At 37.3% G+C, this 21,787-nt stretch overlaps 1 protein-coding gene across 1 annotated transcript in view; it reads left to right on the top strand.

Moving 5' to 3' along the window:
- The window catches only part of LOC114049582 (lysosomal-trafficking regulator-like), a 247,671-nt gene that overhangs the window by 65,163 nt on the left and 160,721 nt on the right, over positions 1-21,787 (top strand). Inside the window, 2 exon segments of the mRNA XM_027870836.1 lie at positions 4,839-4,927; positions 13,802-14,000. Coding sequence (XP_027726637.1) covers positions 13,809-14,000 — 192 coding nt within the window. The 5' untranslated portion in view covers positions 4,839-4,927; positions 13,802-13,808.

The raw sequence follows: 21,787 nt of genomic DNA, 5'->3' as shown, positions 1-21,787 counted from the left end.
TAAAGTACTATTTTGAAAATATGATTGGTATAGCATTAAGACTGTAAATTAACTTTAGTAATATTGTCATTTTTATTATATTGCCATGGCTTAGCCGAGAGTATTAAATACTATATTCCTCCATCTATTTATGATATTCTTTATTTCTTTAATGAACAAATTATAATTGAATCTGTGTATTTTGTGTGCTTAGATTGATCCCCAAATATTTTATGTATTTTGTAGTTATTTCAAATGGTGTTTCTCTTTCTATTTTTGCCTCTTAGATTTTATTGTTATTCTGTAGAAATGCTGTTGCTTTTTGTGGGTTTATTTTGCAGTCTGCAACCTGTTGAAGCTATTATTGTCTCAACATCTTTGCTAATTCTTTAGTATTTTCTAAGAAAACTAATGTGTCATCAGTAAATAGGGATAAGGAATTGTTTTATTTCCTCTTTACCTGTCATTATGCTTTAAATTATTTCTTTTGTCTTATTGCTATTGCCAGTAGTTCTAGTCTTACTACTATTGCTAGTAGTTCTAGAACTGTATCAAATAATAGTGGGGAGAGTAGACATCCTTATTTTACTCTTATATTTATTGGGAAACTATCTAAGTGTGTCCCCATTGCATATGATGTTTGCTTTTGGTTTTAGGTACAAACTTTTTTTTTTTTTTGGTTAGGCATTGGGGTTAAGTGACTTGCCCAGGGTCACATAGCTAGTAAGTGTTATGTGTCTGAGGCCAGATTTGAACTCGGGTCCTCCTGAATCCAAGGCTGGTACTCTATCCACTGTGCCACCTAGCTGCCCCTTAAACTTTTTTATTTTAAAAGAATTCCTCCCTGCCTCTACTTTGTAGCTTTTTTAAATGTAAATGAGTGCTTTGTCAAAGGCTTTTTCTCCCTCTTGATAATAATATGTTTTGGATGTTTTGTTATTAATGTTATGTTGATAGTTTATTAATGTTGAACCATCCCTGCATCCCTGGTATAAATTCAACTTGGTCATAATGAATGATTTTTTTTGGCTATATTGCTATAGTCTGTTTGACTTGTAAAGACCTTTCAACCTGACCCATTCCTATTTATCCAGTCTTCTTACACTTTACTCCCTTCTGTATATTCTATGATGCAGTGACACTGGCCTCCTCATGCACGATATTCCATCTCCCGACTTTGTGTGTTTTCACTGGCTATGCCTCATACCTAGAATACTCCTCATCTGGTTCTCAGGCTTCCTTCAAATTTCAGCTAAATCCTCCCTTCTTTAAGAAGGGGTTGTGTGTGTGTGTGTGTGTGTGTGTGTGTGTGTGTGTGTGTGTGTAAAATCTAGTTTGTACATAGTTTGTACATTGTTTGCATGTTGCCTTCTGCCTTCCCCCCCTCCCCCCAATATTAGATTGTGAAGTTCTTGAGAGAAGGTACTGGTTTTGTCTTTTGTTGTATCCTCAGTGCTTTGCACAGTATCTGGCAAAGTTCCTGGAAATGTTGCTGTTGTTTTTGAGTCATGTTCAGCTCTTTATGACTCCCTTTGGGGTTTTCTTGGCAAAGGTACTGGAGTGGTCCATCATTTCTTTCTCCAGCTCATTTTACAGATTAGGAAACTGAGGCAAGCAAACAGGGTTAAGTAACTTGCTCAGCATCACATAGCTAGTAAGGGATTTAAACTGAGGAAGATGAGTCTTCCTGATTTCAAGGCCAGTGATCTATCTGTCATACCGCTTAGCTGCCCTCCTGGAAATAGTACATGCTTAATGAATGCTTATTGACTTGATTTAAAAACTCATATTCCTGGCCCTCTGTAATCTGACTACAGTATACTTTATCTCATAGTGCTTCCAATTCATGCACTCTACATTGTTTGTAAACTATACTATTTGCAGGAAAGAGATATTCTGTTTTTCTCCCCCCTATGCTTTCATCTCCATTACATTGTTCACACTGCTCCCTCCTCCATGTTGTACTTCTTGCTTCTTTCCACCAAATGTAGAAACCAAAGAATGGTTCAGTTATTAAAGTCCCAGTGGTCAAGGCCCTATTCATGTGCTACCTCCTCTGTGAAGCTTTCTCTTTGTTTTTGCCTCTTTGTTGAAAAGTGTATCTTCCTTTTCAGATTTTTCACTGAACTTTGGCCGGACCTCTCTCCTTTGTGTTTTATAGGATTATAGGTAGTGACTTGTACCTCAGCTGGTCTAGCCTATACCTTCGAAAGACTTGCCATCATTATGGAATCCTTGGAGTAGCCACTTGGCACAATGCAAAGTACTAGAGGCACTGTACCTCTGAAAAGTGAGGTTAGATTACTGTGGAAGGGAAGTATTCTTCCTCAGGGAGGAAGTATATTTAGATAGGGTTACTAGGCTAGCAGATGATAGGAATGCTATGGATAGAGTTTACCTAGATTTAAACAAATTATTTCAGAAAGTCTCATGCTATTCCTGTTGAAGAGACATGTCGGCTAGATCAGACATGTCAGATACATGGACCAGTAACAAAAGTGCAGCCTGAATCAGATTAAAATTTAATTGGGAAATATTTAATAGAATAAATAAGAATGCAGTATAACATAGATCATATTACATTTTAAAATTAAGTCAATATGCAGCCCATAAGACTCCTTATATAAATATTAAAGATTATACAGATTATATTTCTTTTTGAGTTTGACACCACTAGGCTGGGTGATAGTCTCATTAGATAGATACAGAACTAGTTGAATAGCCATTCACAGAAAGTACTCATTTGTGGTTCTGGATCAACTTGGAAAGAATGGAAAACCCCAAGGCTCTCTAGTGTCTGTGCTTTGTGCTGCTTAACATTTTTATCAGTGGTTTGGATAAAGGCAAAGAGGCTGAGAGCGATAGTTAACACATTACATTTCAGAGATAGCATTCAAAATTTTTGATGGCCTACTGGCTGAATTGAATAAGATGAAATTTAATAGGGTTAAAAACAGTCAGACTTAGTTTAGAAAATTTCCTTCAGAAATACAACATGCTCGAAGGATAGTTAACAGCTGCTGTGAAAAAAATCTGAGGCCTGGAGAGGGTTAGTGATGTGCTTAAGAGCACATGTGGGATTCAAAGTAAACCAAAGTAAAGGCTCTTTCCATTGTGCTATGTTGGCTCTTTTGATCCTTATAATAATCCTTTGAAGATAGGTACAATAAAATATTATTTTCTGTGTTTTCAGATAAGGAAATAGGCTCAAAAAGATGAAGTGAGGATGTCAGAGGCAGAGTTAAACCTGTCTCTTACTCTGAATGTTGTTTTCTCTACATATGTAATTCCATATGTAATTTTGCCTTCATTGTCAGATAATTGCCCCTTCCCAGTTTTAGAATTAATTAATATGAATCTCTATACATAACTACATGTAAATAGTTATAATTTTATATAATTCAAGTTGTAGCAGTAGGCAATGCAGAAGTGGTAAAGGCAGCTTTTAAGAATAAGGTTTCAGGTGGCAGCTAGGTGGCTCAGTGAATAGACTGCTTGGCGTGGAGTTAGGAAGACGTGTTCAAAACCAGCCTCAGACACTAGCTGTGTGACCCTGTAACTTCTGTCTGCCTCAATGTCTTCAATCAGTAAACATTTATTAAATACCTACTCTGTGCCAGATACTGTGCTAAGCACTGGGGACATAAAAAGAGTCAAAACAAAGTACCTGTCTTTAAGGAGCTTGCAGTTTAACCTGTAAAATGAGTATCGTAATTGTGCCGACCTCCTGTGTACCTGTTATGAGAATCACATGAAATAATATTTCTGAAGTGATTATTTGCAAAGCATGCTACCCATCACATGAGTAAGTGCTTAATAAATTCTTGTTCACTTCCTCTTCCCTTCAAATAAGAATGACATAGTGTTTTAAAGTTTAGATAGCACTCTCTATGTACATTTTTAAATTTGAGCCTTATAACAGCACTACTTCTACTGTGACAGGCTACCTCCATCTGATGTTAAATTTACTTTTAGGGGGCAGCTAGGTGGCGCAGTGGATAGAGCATGGACCCTGGAGTCAGGAGGACCTGAGTACAAAAATGGTCCCAGACCAGACACTTAACACTTATTAGCTGTGTGACCCTGGGCAAGTCACTTATCAAACCCCAATTGCCTTATCAAAAAAATAAAAATAAAAATAAATTTCCTTCTCAGTAACTATAGTCATGAAGTGGTTTCTGTGGCTTACTGAATGAAAAACTGTAAGCAGAGAACTAAATAAGCATTGATAGAAGAGAAGTAGTTTGCTAGGGTCCCAAAAGCAAGAACTTTAAAAAGTAAAATATTGTCATGTACTAGGGAAAGCCTTGACTGTGTTAAAGATGTGGAAATTATTGAGGAGATAACCTTGAAAATAGATTCCTTTTGAAAAAATTCTATTTAAAAAAAGGCTGAAATATTTTTTTTAAATGCACAAAAAGCATTTCAGAGAGAAACACAGTCATATAGAATAGCTTTTGGGATCAGTAAGCTGAAGCTATTATATAAATTTTTTTAAATCAAGCTAGATTTAATGAGATTTGAGGCTTCATACATAGTACTCCTCTGTTCTTCTTTGTATATAGAAATATTTATATTGGTTGGTGTATTCAAGTTGATTTTACCATTTACCAAGACTCCTTTTGGAAATTAGGAGAAAATATATACCTGAAGTGGTGATTGTTATTGAAAACCTTGTCCTTGAAACTTTTTTTAAAAAAGTGTTATGGTAAAAGCATATTTTAAAATTTCTGTTTTGTATATTAAGTGTGGTAGCCACTATAATACTCTTTTAATACTCTTAAAGTCATAGTACAGTACAATCAAGATGCTTGTGCATATTGATCATTATTATTTACTGATTTGTCCTTTTATTTCAGATGAAGACTTAGTCCAAGAATACTTCTTTATTCCTTTACTAAGGCGCTCAATTGAAAAAAGCTAAATGTTGCAGAAGTGTTAAATACCGGTAAGCATCTCCCATAATAATACTATTTTATAATAGTGAATAGAATGTTAAAGGACCTACTGGGGTTTTGATGGGAGGAATGGGATAATACGAGTATTAGTAAGTTTCACATGTAGATATCTTCATCTTCAGCCTTCAATAATACTTAAAACAACAGGAAAGAGAGACCTGAAGTATTCAAAGGGTTAATCACTCAGCATAAGAAATACTCCACCACCACCCCCCCCAATTTATTATTTGCTTGTTTGTTTTGAGTAAAGCACTTAAGAGCCTTAAGGAACTGAGACTAGACAAGCTAAAGATATAAGAAGGATAACATTGGTGGGGGGAGTATATTTAGTAGTTATTGGAAATTTATCTCTCAAAGATTAAATTGGAACACTTTTGTCTTATTTTTCCCCTGTTAAAGTTCTTCCCTCACTTGGGAAGGTGTTTAAATAGAGTACTAGATAGTGATGGTTTGTTTTTGGGAAATGTTCTTGTTTACTCTTCTTGGAGTGTTGTGAACCCCAAGATTCAACTATGAAGACCTGTCATATAGTGAGTGACACAACCTTTGTTGTGTCAAAGATGTGACATTTATTGGGAAGATTCATTTGTGAAGAGATTTTCTTTTAAAATGATTCCTTTTGAGGCAGCTAGGTGGCACAGTGGATAGAGCTCTGGCCCTAGGGTCAGGAGTACCTGAATTCAAATGTGGCCTCAGACACATAATACTTCTTAGCTGTGTGACTCTGGGCAAGTCACTTAATCCCACATGCCTCACTAAAAAAAAAAAGAAAGATTACTTTTAAAGAAAAGAACAGGGGCTGCTAGGTGGTGCAGTGGATAGAGCACCGGTCCTGGAGTCAGGAGGCCTTGAGTTCAAATCCAGTCTCAGACCAAACACTTGACACTTACTAGCTGTATGACCCTGGGCAAGTCACTTGACACCAATTGTCTGAAAAAGAAATAAAAAAGACACCTGAAGAGTACTGGTACATTTTAAAAAATGCAAAGAAGAGAACCAGAGGTTCAGGGAGAATCACAAATAGACTAACTCATGGAAGTAACATGCTAAATTTAGTACATATTTTTAAAAAACAAAAAAGTGAACACAATGAGATTTGTGTTTTCCAATATAGCACTTTAACGTTCTTTGTTGGTGTCTTTCAAGTTCAGATTAATCTCTATTTATAAATTATATTTTTATAAAACTCTTTAAAAAGTACTCTATACATAGATTCCACATAGTTTTAAGGTAGGAGTAGGCAGAAACAGTGAATCACAGGTTTTTAAAGTAGTCAAATTTGAGGAAAAGATATAAATTGTAGGCAGTCTGAGAATGTTAGTAAAATAGTATTTGCTTGAATTATCTTTGGTAGTTTCTGGAGAAATACATGAATATTTAACACTTCTCTTTATTTTTTGAATTATAATTGAGGTTATGTTTATATCTTAGTAAATTTCATCTGTTTTGCTGTTGGTATCGTTAGATACCTCCATACTAAAATAAATCTATAATTTTTTTCAGTGTGCCTTGTGAAATCTTGTTTTTCATTTCCTTTCTTTTCAATGATCCATTTTATTTCTGAATTTGACCCTTTATTATTTGAATTTACTTTTTTCTGTTTTTTTCTTTGCCATGTTATTTGCCTTAATCTGATAATCTTGTTGCTCTTGTTCTAATTTTGATCCATTTATAATGGTACCAGTCAAATTGATACAACTGTCACTCCTTAAAACCTTTGTTTACTTTTCCTTGAAGTTCTATTTACTTTATGTTTTTGGTTATTTTTTGTTTTTGTTTTTTGGGGGGTTTTTTGCTAGGCAGTTGGGGTTAAGTGCCTTGCCCAGGGTCACACAGTTAGTGTCAAGTGTCTGAGGCCACATTTGAACTCAGGTCCTCCTGACTCCAGGGCCAGTGCTCTGTCTACTGTGCCACCTAGCTGCTCCTACTTTAGGTGGTTAGCTTAACCATTCCATGATTTAAGTTTTTGTTTTTTTTCTTTTGAGATGTAAGTAACTCTTCTTTTGGTCTGTGTCAGGTACAGAATGGTTTTCCTTTTGAATAGAGAAAGTTGAGGTGAGGATATAGGAGGAGCATCAGCTGAGTTAGAAGTGAGCATGGGAAATTCCTCAAATGGAAATTCCAGGGAGGAGCTCAACACTGGGAGAAGGAGGCATTTAGGGGATGAGGTGTTGCTAGAATGAGAAGGTTGCTGTGGTAGAGGTGAAGTCGTCTGTGGAGTAGAGGCTGAGCTGGGTTAGAAGTGAACCAGACTGATGTCGGTACTCTCTGAAATGGAGGGTTTTGTAGGAACTCACTATCAGAACCCACTCTTCAGAGTAGGAAGACAGGTAGGTGGAGGCACTGACAGGGTGAGAAAGCCATTAGGGTGGAGATGGCAAGGTAGTAAACTTGTTTGTAAAATATTACATAGAAGGATAGTGGTTATGAGCAACAAAATAGAAGGAAGCAATAGAGGGTAATGAAAATCGGTCTTAGGACATTTAAAGATGAAAATGAAGGAACATCAAAGGAGGAAAAATGGAAAAGATCTGCAAAGATTTTTTTATAACAGGCTTTCCACCATCAATGACAACGGAGACACCACATTTGTAACTGAAAGTTATACTCCCAAAGTGCTTTTAGGGGAGGTTGGTTGGTTCATTGTTGTCCTTAGTACTCAGAGACAACTAAAATGACATCACTGTGTTGGAGTCCAGGTACAATGTATCCAATTGTGACTGATCAGACCAGTATGAGCTTTGAAGGCCCTACCACAGTTGGGCTCAAATAGTCCACGTAAACATTCAGAGTGGAAACAGTTCTAAATTTAAGGATCTCAGATTTCTTTTGAGCTACTGCAACTCTGCTTCATTCATAGAGCACAGTGCCTTCTTTGATGAGGGTATGCGTTGCCAAGTGGTCCTGTGCCAGAAACTTATCAGTGTTGTATGTCAGCTTCATTACAACATGCTTGCCACAGGTTCTGGAAAATGGACAGTGCTTTTGAGCTTTCCAGGTCTTAAGTGGAACGAAGCAGGGCTGTGTGCTCGCTCCCATGCTTTTTAGCATGATGTTTTCAGCAACGTTGTTAGATGCTTTCAGTGAGGATGAAAACGGCATCAAGATCAGCCACTGCACTGATGGTAAATTATTTAACTTGAAAAGGCTACATGCCAAGAGTTTAGGGAGGGTAGAATATGCTTTAAAAAAAAAAAAAAACTAAGATGGGAAAGGCAGCTAGATTGGAGCAAGTGTATATGGTAGAAATGTGTGCTGGAGACATGATTGTGCATTGAGAGACCAATTCACAATGAAGGAGGTGAGGATGCCAGAGGCATAGAAAAAAATCTCAGACCTCATTTATATTGAAGTAAGATGACTGAGAATATATTAGCAGTTACCAACCTATGTGTTTATTTTCTCATCTATACAGAATCTTTGAGATTCACGTACACATGATAGGAAGTAAAGAAACAAATTTTTATTTAGTGCCTATTATATGCCAGCCACTCTGCTAGGCACTTGATAAATATTATCTCATTTAATTTTCACAACAACCCTGGGTTCTATTATTTATCCCCATTTTACATTTGAGGAAACTGAGGCAGAGAGAAATTAAGTGACTTGCCCAGGGTCATACAGCTACTGAGTGTCTGAGATTGAGTTTGAGCTCAGGTTTTACTGTTTCCAGGCTCAGTGCTTTATCTATTGTGCTATCTATCTGCCTCAAGATCTTCATCTTGGCTTCATCTGTCAAGGTTTTTATAGAAAACAATGATGGTAGGGCTTGAGTAAGTTGCTTGCAAGGAAACCTCGCCAAAGACCCATTTAGTATCATCAGGATGTTGAAGAGCTTTAACTTTTGAAGCAGGGAGCAAGCCACCAGGCCTTCTTTTAACCCAGCCTCATAAGCCATCATTGAGGGGAGAAATTTTGGGAAAGGGCTCTACTTTCCTCATCATCCCCAGCAACAACTGCTGACCACCTTCACCAAAAGTCAGGTAGGCACAAGATTTGGACACTTGGGAAAGTCTAGGATTTTTCCTTTCTGGGGCCCAGATCCCAACCCCTTCATTCTCCTCACAAGAACCAGAGGAATATGGAGCACCCCTAGACTATTGGCCCAACCCTCAGAGCCATCATCTGGGGAGGCAGCTCCTGTGAAGAAGGGCCACTGTCTACCAACCACCAACCATCTGCTGCTCATAGGAGGCAAGACAGCCTTGCTGAAGCAGCAGGACACCCTGAGGGAGAGGCAGGAGGCAGCATGTGCCAGACAAGTCAAACTACCACCATCTTGACCACCATCTCCTCTCATATCTTGATGGTTATAAAGTAGAACCCAGAGGCCAAGACCCTTGGGAATTGCAGTGCTTTCGGCCTAGTTCTCTAACCCATCTTCTTGGGAAGCAAACTTCTGTGAAGATGGTCTCACAACTCTTTTTTTTTTTTTTCAGCCAAAGACAAGGTTTATTAGAACATCCATCGTATTGGGCAGACTCTTAAGGAGTCTGAACATTAGTAAGCTATTGCCTAGATTTTAAGAATCTAAGCAGTGATTAGATTTTAGGAATCTGAACCATGGCTAGAGTATAAGAATCTAAGCATCTTAATGGAGACAAGTTGGACCTTATATACAGAAAGACTGTGGGAGGGACCTAGGAGTGACCAGTAAGCTTGGGTGAACAGAACTCCTGGGGCTTGGACCTAGTGGCCAAGGGAGAATGGAACCTCGCTAGGATTAAGGGTGGGAAATGGCCAGGGACCTTAAGGGGAGGTAAGACAGTGGAGGAGAGATTGAGTGTAGCCGCAGTGAAAGGCCAGTTGATGGGATTACAACCTCAGGCAAACACCAGAGATTTGGCCACTTGGGAAAGTCTAGGATTTTTCCTTTCTGGGGCCCAGATCCCAACCCCTTCATTCTCCCCTCAAACAAATGGGACCCAAATTCTTTTGGAGTAAGGGGCGAAAGTCTCGGCTTCTGAAACTGCTTCCTGCTGGCAAGGGGCGTACAGTTGTCCCTGCGTCGAGGGGGTCCCAAAGAGGAGGTTGATTGGAACTGAGCATGGGCTGCATCCAGAGAACAATGTGGGGACATTGGCTGGTACTCACTGTTTGCTACCAACTGTAGGTGAATGGCCCATAGTCTGGAAGACATAAATCTGACAGAAAAAAATGCAGGGCCCAGAAATAAAGCAAGGTCTAGATTTAGGGCCCAACTTTGAGAGGATAAAACACCCTTAGCTCTGTTTGGATTCAGATAATTCAGTTTTCCAACCATGCAGTATCAAATTCACCTCATAGCCAGACTCAGGAATAGCCAGGTGGATAACATTCCCTTTCAAAGGAACATAATGGGGAAACTGAGACAGGAGGATCCCATCTTAGACTGAAGCTAAAATTGTCCTCTCAGCTTTTCCCAATGCTGACTTCCCACCAAAATCACCTTCTCTGAGTAGCTTGTGGCATTTCTCTCAGATGGTGGATTATTGATTATCAATGGATTATGACCCATCAGACAACTCAAAATAAAATCAGCTTTTACCTCAAATAGCAAGTTTTACTAATCACAGTTTAGGAAAAACTTTTCCAGGATTTACATCTCAAACTTAAATTTGTCTTGGTGTAAAAAGCCAATTATTAGAGATTTCTATACAATTGCAAATTCTCAGCAAACCATACATAACCCAAACAAACTTTTTGGCTAGTTTACACATTAAAACAATAACCAACTATAGCTAAATTATTTTAGTGGTAACCAAATTATGAAAAATTGCTTGACACAACTGATACAGAAAGTTCACCAATTTGAAACGTGAAACACACCTGTTACCAATCAGGTGACTTCAGTTTTACTTTACACAGAGAATCAGCATCTCATCATTAACAATTTAAACTACAAATTTAAAAGAGCATGCTTACCCAAGTTCAGAGGCCAGCTTCTTTACCTTGAGCAGGATGTGCTGAACCTGAGTGATGCTTCCAGGCAAAGGGTGCCCCAGAGCCCAAGGCCATTGCCAGTGGGGCCCATGCTGTAGCTGCTTCCCCTCCCCCTTCTTTCCTTTCCCAAGGGGGAGAGGGCAAAATCAAAGGTGAGGGGTAAAGGAGTGAAACTCTCTTCTTCTATGAGAGGGGTTAACAGATTACCTCTTGAGTCAAGGAAAGGGAGTGACCAGGTTGTACAGTGTTTCAAAACTCCTTAATGATCAATCACAAAACCTCCAGAATATGCCAAGATATTTTTAGCTGTTATGACTTTCACTGTAACCTCCATGAAGGAGGATTCAGAGGTGCAGAGGGAAGGGAGTAAGTAAGTCTCAGGGAACCAAAAAGCAACTGCAGTTTTTCCCCAATTCTCTAGCGCCAAGAGAACTGACAGAATTGGGCATACACTTTTGGATAGGGCTTCCATCCTTGTCCTCTATGCTGCGGAAGGTGTACCCAGGTCCATGGCCTCAAACCAACCCAGTGGACTGAGAGCATCAGGCGGAATGTGAGACAGCCTCGTAACTGTCTTCCCGAAAAGCACATCCAAGTCTTGGTGCCTGGAGAGCGACCCCAACTGCAGAGCAAGAAAGGGAAGGAGAGGAGGCTTACATACCTTCCAGTCTTGGTGGGAGAAGAATTTGGGGTTAGGCAGTTTCCCCGTACGGGCCACCAAAATGATGCGGTTTAGAGTTTCAGGGGTCCTGGGACCCCAAAATCACAACACACGGGTCCTGCCTGAAAGAATTCGACCCAAGCCTTCTTTCAGCCAAAGACAAGGTTTATTAGAACATCCATCATATTGGGCAGACTCTTGAGGAGTCTGAACATTAGTAAGCTATTGGCCAGATTTTAAGAATCTAAGGAGTGGCTAGATTTTAGGAATCTGAACCATGGCTAGATTATAAGAATCTAAGCCGATAGCTGACAACTCTTCAGCAGATATTATACACATATAGATCCAGAAAAGAAAGTTCTTTTCACCAAAATTCTTGGTACTGTCAAATAGTTCAACATCAGAAACGGGTAAGATTTTATCGGTGGAATGACATTGAAGAGGCATTACTATCAGCTTTGCCACTTCATTCTAAGGACCATCAGATTTGCAGCTGAAACCTTCTTTATGTATGGTTTCCTTCATTTGAATGGGAGCTTTTCGAGAACAGGGACTATCTTACTTTTTCTGTTTGTATCCCTGATGCTTAGCATGGGGCTTTGCATATGATAAGAGCTTAATAAATCCTTTATTCATTCATTTTTTCATTCATGAATCAAAGGCATTCCTGATGAGGTATTAGAGGACAAGCAGGCTTTCACACATGATATTCTGCAGTGAACCACATCTTTTCCTTTTTTCTTTTTTTTCTCTCTCTCTTTTTTTTTTTGACATTGACTAAAAGATGTAGATAAATAAGACCTTACTATTGTTTGTTGTTTATTGATTATGAAAAAGCATTTGATTAAATTGAGTAAAATACAAACTTAAAGGTTCTCTTCCAACAAAGTATCTTCTATAAATACATCAAAATCATTCGAAATTTTTAAAAAGATGTTATATCAATAACCCTCTTGAATGACCCTCTGATCTCAAACATCAAGTAAGGCATAAAAAAGAGAGCTCTATATGCTAGTCAAAAGTGTTAACTACAGATGGAGGAGAGCCGGTGTGATAATTCCCAGTGAATGGCAAGGTCTTCCAGATGCTCCTGTTTGCATATGACATTTGCATTAAGCCCCAGAACATTTCAGGGCTCTTGGAAGAGATCCTGGCTTGACCAACCATGCATTTGGATGGACAGCCTGTAGAACTTGTCCATCCATGTATATACAGTATCTGAGACAGAAAGTACAAATAGATAATGATTTGAGCCCAGAGTTGAATAGGTGGGAAAGTGGGTGGGGTTGCCTTCTAGAAATTGTAAAACTCTATTAATAATTCCAAGCTTCTCCTGAAAACAAAAGTCTGTCTTTTTAATATCAGAGTCCACTGGTGATACAGTGGATAGAGTGCTGGGCCTAGAGTCAGAAAGAATTGAGTTAAAATTTGGCTCAGACACTTAATTGTCATGTGACCTTGGGCAGATCACTTAACCTCTGTCTGCCTCAATTTCGTCACCTGCAAAATGGGGATAATAGTGCTTCTACCTTGAAGGGTTGTTGTAGGGAGCAAATGAGATACTTGTAAAAGTGCTTAATGCAATGCCTGGTATGTATTAGGTACTATATAAATGGTTTTTCCTTTCTTTTCCCTTCCCCCAACAGTTTATGAATGTTGCTGCCTGGCTATGGGGCATAGAATATAACTTTCACAGAAAAATTACAGTTGACTAACAAATGGAGAGTGTTTTGGGCTGGGCCAAACTCAGACCCATAGCCTTTTAGCGTATACTCGATTTTGGAATGAAAATGAGACACTTGTAGGCATTTCAGCAACTAACAAAAGGTAATTTACTTAGCCATAGCAGGAGGACATTCAAAAAGGACATGCATTTTTTTTCTTTATTATAAAAGATGACTTTTTAGGGAAAAGGAGGGATATATTGGGAAATAAAAGTTATGCAAAAACACGAAGTATTAATAAAAACAAAACTTGAATTTTATGAGTAAAAATGAACTTTAAAAAATTCTCTCTTAATTTATTTACCATTTCAGCTTCCTATTAACCACTTCTTTGTATGTTTTCCAGTCTGAAGATTTTTCTATTGCCCTTTATTGTTATTTTATTTACTCCCAAGAGTCGGTTATATGTTTTTGAACTTCCCCAATACTATCAGCCCTGTTACAAGTATGTTTCTGTTATGTCATTACTCTTTTATAAAAACTTCATTAACTAATTTTTAATTTTTCCTAATATTCTTTATCTTGTGATTTTTATTTCTTTTTAAATTTTTTTATAGCTCAGTCATGAGCAGCGACAGTAATTCACTGGCACGTGAATTCCTGACTGATGTTAACCGGCTTTGTAATGCAGTGGTTCAACGGGCAGAGTCCAAGGAGGAAGAAGAGGAGGAGACGCACATGGCAGCACTTGGGCAATATCTTGTCCATGGTCGTGGCTTTATTTTGCTCACAAAGCTTAACATTCTTATTGATCAGGTAATGGTTTATTGTTTCACAATAATATAATTAATACATTGTAACAAACTTCATCATAATTTTGTGGAACCTTGCTTATAGCGTTATTTGCTCAGTTCCTTATTTTTAACATTCCTACTAGAACCAGGACTTTTGTTTAGCTTCATGTTTTTACAGAAAATTAATGATGTTGGGTGAGGCATGACAGTATATGGCTTCCTTAAAGTGGAATATAACTATAGTGTCATTTATCATAGAAGGATCGAATTTTTTTTTAGATGTGGAAAGGACATTGGGATTCATTTGATTAAACCCCCCTCTTTTACAGATGAAAGATCTTAGGTTCAAAGAGATGAAGTGATTTGTCCAAGGTCACATCTAAATTTAGTCTCTATTTTATTGAATTATTTTAAAGAAAGTTACTCATATGAAAGAAAAAAACCTCTTAAGCTATCTATTTCCTTCCTACTATTTTACTTAACCAAGATATCATATTTCTTTTGCTGAAAATATAAGATGAATTGCAAATCAAATAACTTAATCCTGTTAAAAACAGTACCCAAACCACATTTATGTCAATAAAAGCAGAACGTTTACAGCATTTATTTGTGCTAAAATCTCTAAAAAGTATAGACAAAGGACAGTTTTTAATGTGATTTAAAAAACTCCTAAAACCAACAGCTAGCATTATTTGCAATGAATGAATGTAAAAGCAATTACTATGTGTAAAAGCATTTATTATTGTGCTAAGCAGTGGCAATACAAATGGAAAAAGCAGGACATCTGTGCTTTCATTAGCTCACTTTCAAGTGAACATAAGAAACAAAACATGGAAACTTCAGCTAAAAGCTTCCCCAATAAATGTGGAATGAAGAAAGGATACAGTTATTTAACATAGTTCAAGAAATGTTAGTGATAGCAGTATAATGAGAGAAATTAAAGGTACAAACATTGGCAAAAAGGAGACAAAATTAGCCCTATTTGCAAACAATATGGTGGTTTATTTAGAGAAAAATCTCAAAATTAGCAAAGAAATTAATTAAGATAATAAGTTTTAATAATTAATTAAGATAATCAGTAAAGTAGCAGGATACAAATAAATCCACCAAATCATTAATATTTCTACCTAGCAACAACAAAATCCAGAAGGAAATCAGAGAAAGGGAATTCCTATTCAATATGACCAAAATGTGTAAAATGTCCAAGATTCAGTCTACCAAGACACACTCAAAAATCGTGCAAATACAATTACAAACACCCATAATAAAAAATGATATAAATACTTGGAATAGTTTCATTTCTTATGTTTGGGCTACAGCAATATAATGAAAATTATGATACTTAAAAGTATGATACCTAAAAGATTATTGCTATATTAGTGAAATTGCTAGAGGACGGAGTACTTTATAGAGCTGGGCAAAGTAATAACAATTCATTTGGAAGAACAAAAGGTCTTTAATCTCAGGGATATAATGAAAAATGTAGCATTGAAAAGAGAAATGGTACTTTCAGACTTCAGTCATGTTATAAAGCATATAATCCTTAAAAACTATTTGGCGCTGGTTCAGAAATTAAAAATTAGGGGGGTGAAGCCAAGATGGCAGAGTAAAAGCATGAACTTCTTGAGTTCTCCCCCAAACCCTTCCAAATACCTGTAAAAATGGCTCTAAATAAATTCAAGAGCAGCAGAACCCACAAAAAAGACAGAGTGGAACAAATTTCCAGCCCAAGACAACCTGGATAGTTGATGAGAAAGATCTGTTGCTCTGGGCTAGGAGAGGAATGCAGTTCAGTGTGGGTATATAGGCAAAGACCAGGCCTGAGCAAACCTGGAGCAACCCTCAGAGAACTGAATCATGGGCAACTGTGGCAGTTTCCAGACTTCTCAACACACAAAAGCCAGAAATAACTTAGAAGGTCAGTAGGAAAGGTCTGTTGGACATGGGTAAGAGAGGAGGATGGTTAGGCTCCAGTCCTCGTGCAGCCCCAGGGCATTAGCTGCTTCTGGAGCTTTTGGCCCACAGACGGTGGGAGAATCAGCTGATCAAAGGGGGATTGCAGGGATCTCTTTGCTAGTGCTGAGGCAGGATTCTCTTGCTTTGCCTGTGCTTGGATCTGGATAACAGTACTGGGGGTCACAAGCATGGTAGAACTTGTGGCGGCAGTGGAGAAGGAATTCTCACAGTTCCGAGGCAGAAAAGAGTGCTTGTGGTCACTCATAGACCAGAACACAGTCCAGGAAAGAGGTAAACACCTCTCCTTTGATCATTACCACCTTGGAAGAACTGAAAATTTACAGATCCCTAAAAGTATCTCTGAAAACAGCTACACAACACCCATGAAGCTTGGCCCAGTTCATTCTCCACACTAGAAGCAGACCCCTCCCTTAACAAAGAGTTTAAAAGTCAAGTAATTGTCTGGAAACATGAACAAACAGTGCAGAAAAAACCTCAGACTATAGAATCTTAGTTTGGTAACAAAGTCAAAATGTACAACCAGAAGAAGACATCAAAGTCAAAGTTCCTACATCCAAAGCCTCCAAGAAAAATATGAATGGGTCCCAGGCCATGGAAGAGCTCAAGAAGGATTTTGAGAAACAAGTAAGAGAAGTAGAGGAAAAATTGGGAAGAGAAATGAGAGTGACACAAGAAAATAATGAAAAACAAATCAACACCTTGCTAAAGGAGACCAAAAAAATACTAAAGTAAGTAACACCTTAAAAAATAGACTAAACAAAATGGCAAAAGAGGTACAAAAAGCCAATGAGGAGGAGAAGAATGCCTTAAAAAGCAGAATTGGCCAAATGGAAAAGGAAGTCTAGAAGCTCACTGAAGAAAATAATTCCTTAAAAATTAGAATGGAGCAAATGGAAGCTGAGTCTATGAGAAATCAAGAAATTATAAAATAAAACCAAAAGAATGAAGAAAATAGAAGACAGTGTGAAATGTTTCATTGGAAAAACAACTGACCTGGAAAATAGATCCAGGAGAGAGAATTTTAAAATTTTGAACTACCTGAAAGCCATGATCAAAAAAACAGCCTAGACGTCATCTTTCAAGAAGTTATCAAGGAAAACTGACCTGATATTCTTGAACCAGAGGGTAAAATCAAAATTGAAAGAATCCACCGATCACTTCCTGAAAGAGATCCGCAAAGGAAAACTCCTGGGAATATTATAGTCAAATTCCAGAGTTCCCAGGTAAAGGAGAAAATATTGCAAGCAGCCAAAAAGAAACAATTCAGGTACTGTGGAAACACAATCAGGATAACACAAGATTTAGCTGCTTCTACATTAAAGAATCAGAGGGCTTGGAATATGGTATTCCTGGAGGTCAAAGAAGCTAGGATTAAGACGAAGAATCACCTACCCAGCAAAACTGAGTGTAATCAACGAGGGGAAAAACTGACATTCAATGATGTAGAGGAATTTAATGCATTCTTGAGAAGCCAGAGCTAAATAGAAAAATTTACTTGCAAATACAAGACTCCAGAGAAACTTGAAGAGGTAAACAGGAAAGAGAAATCATAAGAGACTTATTAAAGTTGAACAGTTTACATTCCTACATGGAAAGATGATATTTGTAACTCATGAGAACTTTCTCATTATTAGGGTAGTTGGAGGGAATATATATAGACAGAGGGCACAAGGTGAGTTGAATATGAAGGGATGATATCTAAAAAATAAAATTAAGGGGTGAGAGAAGAATATACTGGGAGAAGGAGAAAGGGAGAGGTAGAATGGGGTAAATTATCTCACATAAAACAGACAAGAAAAAGCTTTTACGGTGGAGGGAGGTGAGAGGGAATGAGTGAATCTTACTCTCATAGGATTTGGCTTAAGAAGGGAATAACATACACACTCAATTGGGTATGGAAATCTATTTTACCCCACAGGAAAATAGGGGGGAAGGAGATAAGAGAGGGGGAAATGATAGAAGGGAGGGAAGATTGGGAGACAGGGTAATCAGAAGCAAACACTTTTGAGGAGGGACAGGGTCAAAGGAAAGAATAGAATAAATGAGGGGTGGGATAGAATGAAGGTAAATATAATTAGTTTTTTACAACATAATTATTATGGAAGTGTTTTGCATGACTGCACATGTATAACCTGTATTGAGTTGCATGCCTTCTCAATGAGGGTTGGTGGGGAGGGAGGAAGGGAGAGAACTTGGAACCTAAAGTTTTAAAAACAAATGTTAAAAATTGTTTTTACGTGCACCTGGGAAATAACATATACAGGTAATGGGGTATAGAAATCTATCCTGTCCTACAGGAAAATAGAAAGGGAAGGGGATAAGAGAAGGGGGTGGGGGGCGGTGATAGAAGGGAGGGCATTTTGGGGGAAGGGATAATTCAGATTGCAGGTAGTCTTGGGATGGGGGAGGGGAGAGATAGGGAGAAAATTTGGAACTCAAAATCATGTGGAAGCGAATGTTGAAAACTAAAAATAAATTAATTAATTTTTAAAAATAAATTTTAAAAAACTTTAAAAAAAAATTGAAAAGTAGATCAGTTGAATAGTCCAGATTAGCAAGAATCGGAAATAATTGGATGCAACCTAGTGTTAACCTGAGAACATAAACTATTTGAAGGACTCCCTATGTGACAAAACTGTCTAAGAAAACTAGAAAGCAGTCTTGTAGAAATTAGTTTTAGACCTATATTTTGTACCATATAATCTAGTAAGCTCAAAATGGGTATGTGACCTAAATGTGATGGGTCACACTATAAAAAAAAAATTAGAGTTCAAGATTAGGTACCTTTTACAAGTTATCCATCTCTTTGCCTCAAGTCTTTTTTCTACTCCAGTCTTTTCTCCATGCTACTGCCAAAATGATTTCCTTAAACACAGATCTCTGTGTAACACCACTATTCCGCAGATGCCAGTGACTTCCTCTTGCGTCAAAAATCAGTGCAAACTTCTATGTATAGCTTTTAAAGCCCCTCACAACCTGTCACTTACTTACTTTTCTAGTGTTGTTGTACATTAATCCCCCTCCTGTATTCTCCACTCCAGTCAAATCTTTTTGTTCTTCACATATGGTACCCCATGTCCCAGTTCTGAGCCTTTGCGCTGGTCATCCTGCATCCCTGAAATATACTTTATCCCCACCTTTGACTCATAGAGTCCCTCTCTTTCTTCAAGACAAAGCTCAAACAAGCTTGTTCCCGTATGAAGCCTTTCCTGATCCCTCCAATTGCTAATCCTTGCCTTCTCAAACTACCTTGTACATGTCTACTTTGTGTTTACTTTCTATGTTTATTCTATATGGGTATGACTTGTTTTTCCCCCATTAGAATATAATGTCCTTGCCAGTAGGGATTGATTACTCTTTGGATTTGTATCTCCAGCACCTAGCATAGTTCCTGACACATAATAGATGTATAATAAATGCTTGTTAATTGATTTATTGAAATGAAGGATAGAAAGGATCACAAAAGACAAAACAGATCATTTCAGTTGCACAAAAATAAAAAAAATTGCACAAACAAAATCATTTTAGCTAGAATAAAATTTTTTTGTCTTAAATTTGTTTGAAGAGGGTCTGATATCCAAAATATATAACACAAATATATAAAACCAAGAGCCATTCCCCGGTGGCTATTTAGGCAAAAGACACGAACAAACTATTCTGAAAAAAAATGGAAAACCATTAATAATTAGAAGAAAAATTACTCCAACTCACAAATAATTTCAGAAATGCAAGTGGGAGAAACTCTGATGTTTCACTTCACACGAAGCATATTAGGAAAGATGACAAACTATGGGAGAAGTCAGTGTTGGAGGGTATAAGAAGAGAGGCACACTAATAATATACTACTGATAGAACTATGAATTGGTACAACTTTTGTGGAAAGTAGTTTGGAATTATGCTAAAAAAAATAACTAACATGTCAATGCTCTTTGACTCAGGAGATCCCTAGGCAGGCATGTACTCCAAGGAAGTCAAAGACAGAAAGATTCCATAATATAACAGAATATTTATAGCATTAATTTTTGTGGTAGCAAGAATCAAAAACCAAGCAGTTGCCCATTGATTGGAAATGGTAAACAAATTGTGGTATATAAATATAATGTAATACTACTGTGCTGTAACAAATAAGGAATTCAAAGAATCATGGGAAGACTAAATGACAGTACAGAATCTTGAAGCAGGACAATAGTATATACAGTGGCTACTACTGTAAGGGAGAGAACAATAAAATTAAACTAAACACCATATAATTATAATGAGTAAAGTTGGCCTCAATGAACTGAGTTGAGATGATTTACCTTTCTCTCTTCATTGCAAAGGAAAGTGTGTGTGTTGGGGACAGAATTTTGCTTTTATTTTTAGACACAATCAATGTCATGGTTGGTTTTGATGAACTGCTTTTGTTTTCTTTTTTTAAATCTTTATTATTTTAATTGACATTTTAACTATTATGAATTTTTCTTAAAAGTGTTGACTTAATGGGTAATATATTGGGAAGCATGTATTTGGAAAAAATATGAAGTTACAACACATAATGTTAATAGAATTTACAAATATCAAATGAGAGAACTTAAGTTAGGCAATTTGTAAACTTTTAAGCTATAATTATCCTAATTATGCTAACCACTCCTCTTCTCCTTTGCTGGATCCTCCTCCACATTATGCCCTCTAACTGCAGATGTCCCTGGGGTTCTGTCCCGAACTCTCTTCTCTTCTCCCTCTATGCTACTTAGTAATCTTACCAGCTTCCATGGATTTAATTACCATCTATATCTGATGATTCTCAAATCTACGTTTCCTGCTCCCACCTCTGTACTTACTTTCAGTCTCACATCTTTAACTGGATGTCTAGTAGACATCTTAAACTAAACACATCCAAAACTGAATTCATTATTTTTCTCCTCAAATCCTCCCCTGCTCCTGCCTTCTCTATTACTGTAGAGAATACCATCTTCCTATTCCCTAGGTTCACAGCCTAGGAGATCTTGGACTCCTCAGTCTCTCTCACCTATATGCAATCTGTTGTCAAAGGCCTGTTTATTTCACTGTTGCAGCATCTCTCAAATACAACCCCTTCTCTCCTCTGATGCTGCTACTACTCTGGTTTAGGTCATCATCATCTTTTTTTCTAAAAGTTAATGCAAGGAATATATAGATAGTAAAAAGAAGAAATATAGTAGTCTTCCTTTTATGAATATCTCTTTCCAATGTGTCTGAATGGCATTTAAAAAAGGAAATAGTAATTACAAAGAGCTAGCAAAGCTTGATCCAGATTTGGTCATATCAGACAATTTGATTTCCTTTTTAGAGGGAGTTACTAAACTTGTAAATTGAAGAAATGCTATAAATATAGTATAATTAGATTTTAGCAAAGCCATTTGATAAAATTTCTGATATGATTCTTGTAGAAAAGATGGACTGGATAAATCAGTACAATTAATTGGATTTGGAATTGGCTGAATGGTTACATCTAAGGAGTAGTCATTAATTCTTGCATGTCAAGTTGGAAGAAAGTCTCTGTTGCTTTGGAATTCTGTGCTTTGTCATGTGCTGTTTAATAGTAGAGGATAAAGAGAGAGGTGTCATGCTTATCAATTTTGTATGTGACACAAAGCTGAGAAGGATATCTAACCAGCTGGATGACAGTCAGAATTCAGAAAGATCTAGAACACTGGGCCAGAACAAATAAAATGCAGTTTATTAGGGATAAATGTAAAATATTGCACTTGGGTTCAAAAAGTTCACTTTCAGAAGTATAGGATGGTAGAGGTATAGCTAGCTAGACAGCTCATCTGAAGGGAGTTTTAGTGGACTACAAGCTTCAATATGATT

The sequence above is a fragment of the Vombatus ursinus genome, unplaced genomic scaffold (genome assembly GCF_900497805.2).
Source record: "Vombatus ursinus unplaced genomic scaffold, bare-nosed wombat genome assembly UNPS02014798.1, whole genome shotgun sequence".
In the NCBI taxonomy this organism is placed as follows: Eukaryota; Metazoa; Chordata; class Mammalia; order Diprotodontia; family Vombatidae; genus Vombatus; species Vombatus ursinus.
This window is presented reverse-complemented; position numbering and strand designations above follow the sequence as displayed.